The sequence below is a fragment of the Phaethon lepturus genome, unplaced genomic scaffold, assembly GCF_000687285.1.
Source record: "Phaethon lepturus isolate BGI_N335 unplaced genomic scaffold, ASM68728v1 scaffold29736, whole genome shotgun sequence".
Lineage (NCBI taxonomy): Eukaryota > Metazoa > Chordata > Aves > Phaethontiformes > Phaethontidae > Phaethon > Phaethon lepturus.
In genome coordinates this window covers 13,062-22,432 of record NW_010548795.1, presented here as the reverse complement: position 1 = coordinate 22,432, position 9,371 = coordinate 13,062, and the positions used below count along the sequence as shown (strand labels likewise).

The following is a 9,371-nucleotide window of genomic DNA, read 5'->3' as shown; positions in this document are numbered from 1 at the left end:
CATGTTCCTGAAGGCTCCTCTCCTCAGGACTGGCAATGTCCCTGGTGGCACAGCTCCTCAAGTCTGGCTGTGAGGTCCCCCTCTTCATCCCAGCCAAGTCTGACATGTCCCTCACAGTCATATAGGACCACCCTTTCTGCCTCGTGTCCCCCAACAAGACAAGAAAGCAGACATGCCACTGCTTGGGGTCCCCCTTGGTCCCCTCCCACTGGTGAGGAGGGCCCTGTCACTCCAGCCATGGGTAACCCCTTGCCCATTTGTCCTTGCAGCTGAAGCTGGATGAGGTGAACAGCACAGCCGCCCAGCACCACCTCCGCACCCTCCTGGAGGACATGGTGGAGATGCAGAAGATTCTCCATGACTTGAACATCCTCTCGGCGCTGGCCAAGCTGCTGCCCAGGGGAGCCTGTGCCAGCAAGGCCCCACTGCCCACTGCCAACAGCACCAGCTGGGCCAGCACCAATGCCACGGGCAGCAATGCCACAGCGGAGGAGGAGGGTGCCAGGGGGGACCTGGCCGGCGGTGACAACCCCCAGGGGCAGTTCTCAGCATTTGTGCAGCTCTGGGCTGGGCTGCAGCCCATCCTCTGCGGCAACAACCGGTAGGAGCCCTGGGTGATGGAGGGGGCTAGATCCAGGTTCTCTCTGGTCAGGACAGGAGTGTGGGAGAGCCCACCTTGCCTCTGCCAGCAGTCAAGGGCCCCAGTCATCCCTTGATGAGCACCCAGGAGATGGATGCTGCACCACAACCTTGTGCCACAGCCAGGGGAAGCTCCCTGTGCTGGGCAGCGCTATGCTGGCACAGGAGTTAGTGCGAAATCCCCTCATGGGCAGGGGTGGGGTCTGCCCACAGTGAGGGGTGCTGGGGCTGGAGTGGAGTTGACAGCCTGAGTCCCCTTTGCAGGACGATCGAGCCTGAGGCGCTGAAGCAGGGCAACATGAGCTCGCTGGGCTTCACCAGCAAGGAACAGCGAAACCTGGGCCTCCTTGTGCATCTGATGACGAGCAACCCCAAAATCCTGTATGCACCCGTTGGCACTGAAGTAGACAAGGTCATCCTGAAGGTGAGGGTGCAGAGGCTGGGACAGCCATCCTTCCTCTCCCACCAGCCCCACTCTGCAGGGACCTCCTTGCCCACACAGACTCAGGGCTGAGCGGGGAGGAGGGGGCCAGCTGCCCGCCAGTGCTGCCAGAAGCAGGCAACTGCCCTGGCCCTTGGGGTAGCAATGCCTGCTGGCAGGTGGGCAGATACCTCCATGGCTGCTAGCCAACCCAGAGAGCAGGGGGGCCCCTGCCTCTTCCTGTTGTGTGACCTTCCCCCCCCAGGCCAATGAGACCTTCGCCTTTGTGGGCAACGTCACCCACTATGCCAAGGCATGGCTGAACATCTCCCCCGAGATCCGTGCCTACTTGGAGGACGGCAGGCTGCAGAGGCGCATCCGCTGGCTCCAGCAGGTAGGATAGCACAGTGGGGGCCGAGCCTGCCTGGGCTTTACTGCCCTGGGGGTGGGAAGGGGGTTTCCTGCCTCCAGGCACCTCATAGCTTCTTCATGTGAAGCTGGGTGCCCACTCTGCTCTTGCAAGGACCAGGCTGTTTCCCTGTGCAGGGTGGATGCTGTTCCCCCATCACCAGGAGTGTTGGGTCCTGTCTCTGTCCATAGAGAGGACTGGGGGCTGCCAGGCAGGCAATACCCTAACTTCTCCCTCCCATGTCTCCCCCTCTGTCCCAGTTCACTGCTGACCTCCACAAGCACCCGGAGATCCTGAACGTCTCTGACAGCGATGTTCTCCACAACTTCCTCAATGGCAACTTCTCCCTGCCCAACGCCAGCGTCCTGCTCCAGCAGCTGGACACCATCGACAATGCTGCCTGCGGCTGGGTCCACTTCATGGCCAAGGTGAGGTTGTGCCTGCCTGTGGGAACATGGATGCTGGAGTGGCACCCACCGCCTGCTCTGTGGGCTCTGTGGGGCTGACGAGGGGTCAGGTCTACTAAGTCCTCCTTAAGGCCATGGGATGGGAGCCCTGGCGGAGATAGTGGCTTTTGCAGCATCCAGCGCTTTGGGGTGGATGTCAATGGTGGAGGTGCCCATCCACCATTGGGTTCAGGGGTTCACAGGGTGGCTGTGGGTGGCACATGCTGCACCATGGGCAGGGCCTGCATGCTAGACTCATTGGGGGCAGTGGGGTCTCACTGGCCTTTCCCTCCCATTAGGTCAGCGTGGACGTCTTCAAAGGCTTCCCAGATGAGGAGAGCATCGTCAACTACACACTGAACCAGGCCTACCAGGACAACGTCACGGTCTTTGCCAGTATGTCCCTGGGAACCAGCCCCTTCACAGCAGTCCCTGAAGCCATGTCCTTCTCTGGCTGTGCCCCTGGCTGGGGCCACTGGCTTTGAGACATGGCTCCCTTGGTGCATGCACTGGGTGGATGAGCGGACCGAGCATCTTGCAGTACCCATGGCCCCTGGCCAAGCCCTGCTGGATGCAGAACCCTGCCACTGTCCTGGCTCTCCCACCACTGCTGCCAGCTGTCCACGTGCCCTTGCATCCCATGCCAGGGCCATGCCCACCCTTCTCATCCATGGCAGCCCTTGTGGTGCCCTTGGCTGGGACATGCTGAACCCCTCCATGTCCATGCCCGCCGGTGTGGCCATCTTGTGGTGCCAGCGGGCTCCCTGACTCTCCTGTTGCCCACAGGCGTCATCTTCCAGACCAACAGGGACGGCTCGCTGCCCCCCCATGTCATGTACAAGATCCGGCAGAATTCCAGCTTCACGGAGAAGACCAATGAGATCCGGCGGGCATACTGGCGGCCCGGCCCCAACACCGGTGGCCGCTTCTACTTCCTCTATGGCTTCGTCTGGATCCAGGGTGAGTGTCAGCTCTCTGCAACAGCTGCCCATGTCCCTGGCCCCTGCCTGCTCAGCTTGTCCTCTCCTCCTCTTCCCCAGACATGATGGAGCGTGCCCTTATCAACACATTTGTTGGCCATGATGTGGTGGAGCCGGGCAACTACGTGCAGATGTTCCCATACCCATGTTACACCCGGGATGAGTGAGTGACACCCACATGCGCAGGGGCAGGGCCTTCCCTCTTCCCCTTTGCAGGCCAGGACACTTCAGCTGTGAAAAGGGGATAAGTCTGGGGGCCTGAGAGAGGTTGGTGACATTGAGAGTGATGAGCAACCAGTTAAGCCATGTTCCTTGGACCACCAGGCTAGGCAAGCAGGGGAAGGAGCGGAACTTCAGTTCGCAGCTGAAGTGAGGAACTCATGGCTACGGGGTGCTTGGAGGCTGAAAGACTTGGGTAGAACAAGAGGGGTGTGGCAAATAGATGGCACATGAGTCTGTTGGTGGTTATTGACCACAGTGGTCTGGTGGAAGCACCCGGAGAAATCCCAGAGCCACCAGCCCTCCAGGGTAGGAGTGTGGTTAGGGCCCCCTTCACACCAGGGTAGGCAAGGCACTGGGCCAAGCACATGGCTGCTGCCCACCTGCCTGCTGGGACCTGACAGCCAGGACACTCAGGACACTAGATCATCCTATGGGCTCATTGGAGAAGCTCTTTTAGGACACTAAGGAGTTGCTGGACTGGAGGGCTGGTTTGTCCCTGGGTGGTGGGAGAGCTCCTCTGCTGCCCTGTGCCCCAGGGTGTCCCCAGGTCTCCGGTGGTGCCACCATCCAGCTCTCCCCTCTCTTCCTGTACCCCACCAGCTTCCTCTTCGTCATTGAGCACATGATGCCCCTGTGCATGGTGATCTCCTGGGTCTACTCAGTGGCCATGATGATCCAGCACATTGTGACAGAGAAGGAGCATCGCCTGAAAGAGGTGGGGATGGTGGGAGAGATCCCTGGGGAGGAGCTGGCATCTCTGAGCCCTGTTTTGCACTGCATCCCTGGGCATCTTCCCCATGTCTCTGGGGTGCGTGAACTGAGGTGGGTGCAGATCCCACATCCATGGGCTGAGCTGGTCCTTCTGAGTGTCCACAGCTGAGCCCATTGGCACCCTGGCACAGGGTGCTGTGGCCTGCCTGCTCCCTGCAGCCCCGGGTGATCCCTCAGTGCTGTCCCTTGCTCTCCCAGCCCCAGCGAGTGAGGCAGCAGGGATGCACAAGATAGGGGACAGCCCTGCTGAGCAGTTTTGGCCTTGCAGGTGATGAAGATGATGGGCTTGAACAATGCAGTGCATTGGGTGGCTTGGTTCATCACCGGCTTCGTCCAGCTCTCCATCTCGGTCACAGCGCTCACTGCCATCCTGAAGTACGGCAAGGTCCTGATGCACAGCGATGTCCTCATCATCTGGCTCTTTCTTGCCATCTATGCAGTGGCCACCATCATGTTCTGGTGAGATGCCTGGTCCACTCCATGGGGTGAGGGGGGCACGGGCAGGGCCAGGATCCTTGTGCCATGGGGCAAGGGTGCTGGGAGCAGTGTGGGCAAGGGCCGGTGGAGGGGCACAAGTCTCCCCAGCCAGCTGAAGGGCCAGTTTATCACCTCAACACTGCCAACATCAGACACTGTGGGGAAAGCCTTGGCGGGGTAGGATCTGAGGTGATGCTGTTCTTCCTGCAGCTTCCTGGTGTCGGTGCTCTACTCCAAGGCCAAGCTGGCCTCTGCCTGCGGCGGCATCATCTATTTCCTCAGCTATGTGCCCTACATGTACGTGGCCATCCGGGAGGAGGTGGCGCATGACAAGATCACGGCCTTTGAGAAGTGCATCGCGGTGAGTTGGCTGTGGCTGCTGGGGAGGTGCTTGGCCCCAGGTTTGCCCCAGGCACCCCATGTCCAGTACACAGGCCACCAAGCTGTCACCAGGCCCTGGGCAAACCTCTGGCTATATATGAACCAACTCCCCATGGGGCTTTGGAGGCATCTCCAGAAGGTTTGGTGCCTTCCCGGGCTGGGAGCATCTCCATGGGGCTGGGTGAGGCAGCACCAGGTAGGAATTCGCCCCAACCTGTTCCTCTGGAGCTGGCGTGTGGTTCCTTCTGATGTACCCTTCCCTTCCCTCCACCTCTCCATAGTCCCTCATGTCCACCACAGCCTTTGGGCTCGGATCCAAGTACTTTGCGCTGTACGAGGTGGCCGGTGTGGGCATCCAGTGGCACACTTTTAGCCAGTCACCTGTGGAAGGAGATGACTTCAACCTCCTGTTGTCCATGATGATGCTGATTGTGGATGCCGTGGTATACGGGGTTCTCACATGGTACATTGAGGCCGTGCACCCAGGTATGTGTGCGCAGTGAGGCATGAGGGCATCTCTGATCTTGTGGGAGCCTCCTTTCTGGGGGCACTGCTGGTTCCTGGCAGTGCTCAGCCCTGTCATGGTGGGATTTGGCACAACGTTTTGTTGTCCACAAACCACAACAAAATCCCTGTTGCGGATACCTGCCCACATGCCCTGACCCGCTGGTGACACCAGCAGGTTCCTTGGAGATCTTCAGTCACGTGTCTCATTCATTGGCCAGCTGTAGCAAAGCAGGTGTCTGTGGCTGGAGCACTGTTCCCCGTTATTGCCTGCCTGGGGAGGATTCTCACCTGCTTCCTTTGCTTTCCTAAGTAAAACCAAAGCATGAGCCAGGTCCAACCCAAAGCCCAAAGGACGTAGCTTCCTTGCACAGCCCAGCAGTGTTACCCTGAGCCCAGCTGGCCAGGGCACTTGCAGCCCCCACCCTGAAGTGATGTCCCTGAGCTGGGGACAAGCTCATGCCCATGTCTGTACCTGTACCAAGTTCTGCCCTGGCTCTCAGCCGGCTTCTGCACGGACATGGGTGTAGAGTTGGCCCTGACTCCACAGGGGTTGTACTTGCAGGCATGTTCGGCTTGCCGCGGCCCTGGTACTTCCCCTTCCAGAAGTCCTACTGGCTGGGCAACGGGCGAGTGGAGACCTGGGAGTGGACCTGGCCCTGGTCCCGCACTACCCGCCTCAGCATCATGGAGGAGGATCAGGCCTGTGCCTTGGAGAGCCGGAGGCTGGGTGAGGGCAGACAGAGGTAGCAGGGCATGCCCCAGGGATGGCCCTGGCTCTGCTGCAGGGTCCTGCATGGACCCCTGTGTCTCTTCTGTGCCCTTGTTGGCGTAGAATCCTGGGCCGAGCGCTGCTGCTTGTCTGGGAGCTGCTGCCTATGGTGCAGGAGGGGGCAAGCTGGTGAGAAGCAGAGGGGGAGGTCCATGAGCCAGCACAGCCACTGTGGGATGGAGGCGGGGAGGTTCATCCCCTGGGGAGCCCTGCTCCAAGCCTGGCCTCCCTGCCACCCCCGGCTCCTCACCATCCCACTCTCGCGGCAGAGGAGACACGGGGCATCGAGGAGGAGCCGACCCACCTCCCATTGGTCGTCTGCATTGACAAGCTCACCAAGGTCTACAAGACAGACAAGAAGTTGGCGCTGAACAAGCTGAGCCTCAACCTCTACGAGAACCAGGTGGTGTCCTTCCTGGGCCACAATGGCGCAGGCAAAACAACCACCATGTGAGTACCCGTCAGGGCAGACATGGGCCGTGTCCTGGTGCTGTAGTAGGTGGGGAAGGTGCTGCATGATGTCCTTGCAGGGCCCTGTGGCATCTGGTGCCATGCCCAGAGGGCAGCAGTGTGGATGTGGGGCTGGCACAAAAGGGGGACAGGCAGTGGGTGCATGGCTGGGGCCCAGCAGATGCTTCTGGAGGTGGTAGTTGGGATTGGGACCAGATGGGGGAATACGAGGTCCCTCATGTTGTTGCCTTTCTCCATTCATCCAGGTCCATCCTCACCGGTTTGTTCCCTCCAACCTCGGGCTCCGCCACCATCTACGGCCACGATATCCGGACAGAGATGGGCAAGATCCGGAAGAACCTGGGCATGTGTCCCCAGCACAACGTGCTCTTCGACAGGCTGACAGTGGAGGAGCACCTCTGGTTCTACTCGCAGCTCAAGAGCATGGCAGAGGAAGAGATCCGCAAGGAAATGGACAAGTAGGCACCCCCCTCAGCTCCTTTTGCCCAATCCATGCCTTTTGCATGAGTGGGTCCCCTTCTGGCTGGTTGTACTGTGATGGGTGATCTGAGAGCAGAGATGTCCCCTGGAGCAGCTCCACCAAGTGTTTTTCAAAACTTGGGGTATCAGGCTGTGGAAGCCAGCAGAAGATGCTTCTGTAGTCTGTCTGCAGCTGGGCTGTCCCAGCAGCTGAGAGCCATAGGTACCACGCAGGGAAGAGGCATCATGTGCTCCCTGCAGGCACCGAGCATCCCTGGTGCTTCTCCCCTGTCCCCAGGATGATTGAGGACCTGGAACTCTCCAACAAACGCCACTCCCTGGTGCAGACCCTCTCTGGGGGCATGAAGAGGAAGCTGTCGGTGGCCATTGCATTTGTGGGTGGGTCGCGGGCTGTGATCTTGGATGAGCCCACGGCTGGCGTGGACCCATATGCACGCAGGGCCATCTGGGACCTGATCCTCAAGTACAAGCCAGGTGAGCAGAGGTGGGCAGAGCCCAGCATTGCTCCTCTGGCTGGCGTGGCCCTGGCCTCTCTGATGAGGCTCTGTGCCACTGTCAGGGAGGACCATCCTGCTCTCCACGCATCACATGGATGAGGCTGACCTACTGGGTGACCGTATCGCCATCATCTCCCACGGCAAGCTTAAGTGCTGCGGCTCTCCACTCTTCCTCAAGAGCACCTATGGCGACGGCTACAAGCTGACGGTGGTGAAGAAGCAGTCGGACACCAGGAATGGCACAGGTCTGGGGGGCAGTGGGACCCCGTGTTTAGAGGAGTAAATGGTACCAGCCCTTCTTCAGCCCAGGAAATGACCAAGAGGTCAAACACCCAAGTGCTCCCACCCTGAGTCTCCTTTAGGCCATGTGGAGGGCAGAGGTGGACAGGGCAGGGGTGTAGGAGGTGGCATCGCTCAGCCTTCATTTCTCTTGTCTGGGTCCCGGGTTGGACCCCATGTGGTGGCATTTGCCTCCAGGTGCTCATTCTGTCTGGCCTGCCCACTGAGACATCCAGCACGGGCCGTGGTGCAGAGCACAGTCCCCAGGCCAGGCAGGGTGGCTGGGAAGCCTTCAGCACCCAGCAATGGAGCCTGGAGGAGCCCCCGCGATGCAGGGTGTAATGTGGACATAGTGGGTCCTGGTGGGAGGCTGGGTGAGAAGTGACTGATGAGTGCTTGCCCCTCTGCCGCAGAACCAGGCCAGCCGCACAGTCCCCTGGCACATTCCTCCGTCAGCCCCTGCTCCGAGCCCCGTGTCTCCCAGTTCATCAAGAAATACGTGGCCTCCTGCCTCCTCATCTCAGACACCAACACCGAGCTCTCCTACATCTTGCCCAGTGAGGCTGTCAAGAAGGGCTGCTTCGAGAGGCTCTTCCAGGTACCCGGGGGAGCTGGCAGGGTGGGCAGGCAGGTGGTTGTGGGTGGCCATGGCACTGCCGGCATCTCTTGCCCTTCTCACACAGCACTTTGCCTCCACAGCACTTGGAGCAGAGCCTGGAGGAGCTGGACCTCACCAGTTTCGGGCTGATGGACACCACGCTGGAGGAGGTCTTCCTGAAGGTGTCTGAGGAGGACCAGTCTCTGGAGAACAGTGATGTGGGTATGGACACAGTGAGGGCACACGGTGCTGCTGGGGCTGGTGAGGGGCTGCGTGACTGCATGGGCTTAGTGGCTCCTCTCCCCTTGCACATGGCCACAGGAGTCTCCTTTCCCAGGGGGAGGAGTGGTCTCCAGCGGAGCCCATCCTGGCCAAGAGCAGCCGGGTTTGCTCCACTCCGGGTTTGCAGATCTGTCACCACTCCATGCCACACCATTGTGAAGGGTGGCATGGCCAGTGGCAACCCCCCTTCTCCTTCCAGACATGAAGGAGTCCAAGAAGGATGCCCTGCAGCCACCTGCCCCTGAGCTGGGCCTGAAGCCTGAGGCCAATGGGGAGCCCCTTGCTGAAGTGGTCATGCCAGCAAAGCCCCAGGTGGAGCTCAGCAACCTCATGACCTGCTCCAAGCTGGCACAGTCACAGGCATCCCTGCACTCGGCTTCCTCAGTGGGCTCCGTGCGGGGTGACGAAGGTGGGGCTTATTCCGAATTTTTTGGGGATTACGCACCCCTGTTCGATAACCAGCAGGACCCCGATAACATCAGTCTGCAAGGTTCGTGCCGCCGGTGCCGGGCCAGCGGCAGCGGCCGGGGAAGGCGCTCGGCTGGGATGCGAAGGGTGGCTGGGGCAGTGGCAGCACCCATCCCTGCGCCTGGGCAGGGCAGAGCTGGCCCTGGCTGGGGCATGTGGGTGTGCTGGGGACGGAGGGCCGTGCCTGCTGGGGCAAGACCCCACGGGGAATGATGATGCATCTGCCGATGCTCGTCTCAGAGCCTGGGTGGCAGGGCCGGGGATGGGGTACTCA

General features: G+C 60.5%; 1 protein-coding gene across 1 annotated transcript in view; it reads left to right on the top strand.

Annotated features, from left to right (window-relative positions):
• The window catches only part of ABCA2 (ATP-binding cassette, sub-family A (ABC1), member 2), a gene marked incomplete at its 5' end in the record, with an annotated part of 19,993 nt that overhangs the window by 321 nt on the left and 10,301 nt on the right, over window positions 1–9,371 (top strand). Inside the window, 19 exons of the mRNA XM_010290084.1 lie at window positions 270–601; window positions 904–1,063; window positions 1,326–1,454; window positions 1,730–1,897; window positions 2,215–2,311; window positions 2,702–2,875; window positions 2,956–3,058; window positions 3,718–3,832; window positions 4,157–4,347; window positions 4,576–4,726; window positions 5,028–5,232; window positions 5,816–5,980; window positions 6,292–6,472; window positions 6,739–6,951; window positions 7,251–7,447; window positions 7,533–7,715; window positions 8,163–8,347; window positions 8,449–8,569; window positions 8,829–9,038. Of these exons, the coding sequence (XP_010288386.1) occupies window positions 270–601; window positions 904–1,063; window positions 1,326–1,454; window positions 1,730–1,897; window positions 2,215–2,311; window positions 2,702–2,875; window positions 2,956–3,058; window positions 3,718–3,832; window positions 4,157–4,347; window positions 4,576–4,726; window positions 5,028–5,232; window positions 5,816–5,980; window positions 6,292–6,472; window positions 6,739–6,951; window positions 7,251–7,447; window positions 7,533–7,715; window positions 8,163–8,347; window positions 8,449–8,569; window positions 8,829–9,038 (3,280 nt within the window). The remainder of the gene's footprint in view (window positions 1–269; window positions 602–903; window positions 1,064–1,325; window positions 1,455–1,729; window positions 1,898–2,214; window positions 2,312–2,701; window positions 2,876–2,955; window positions 3,059–3,717; window positions 3,833–4,156; window positions 4,348–4,575; window positions 4,727–5,027; window positions 5,233–5,815; window positions 5,981–6,291; window positions 6,473–6,738; window positions 6,952–7,250; window positions 7,448–7,532; window positions 7,716–8,162; window positions 8,348–8,448; window positions 8,570–8,828; window positions 9,039–9,371) is intronic.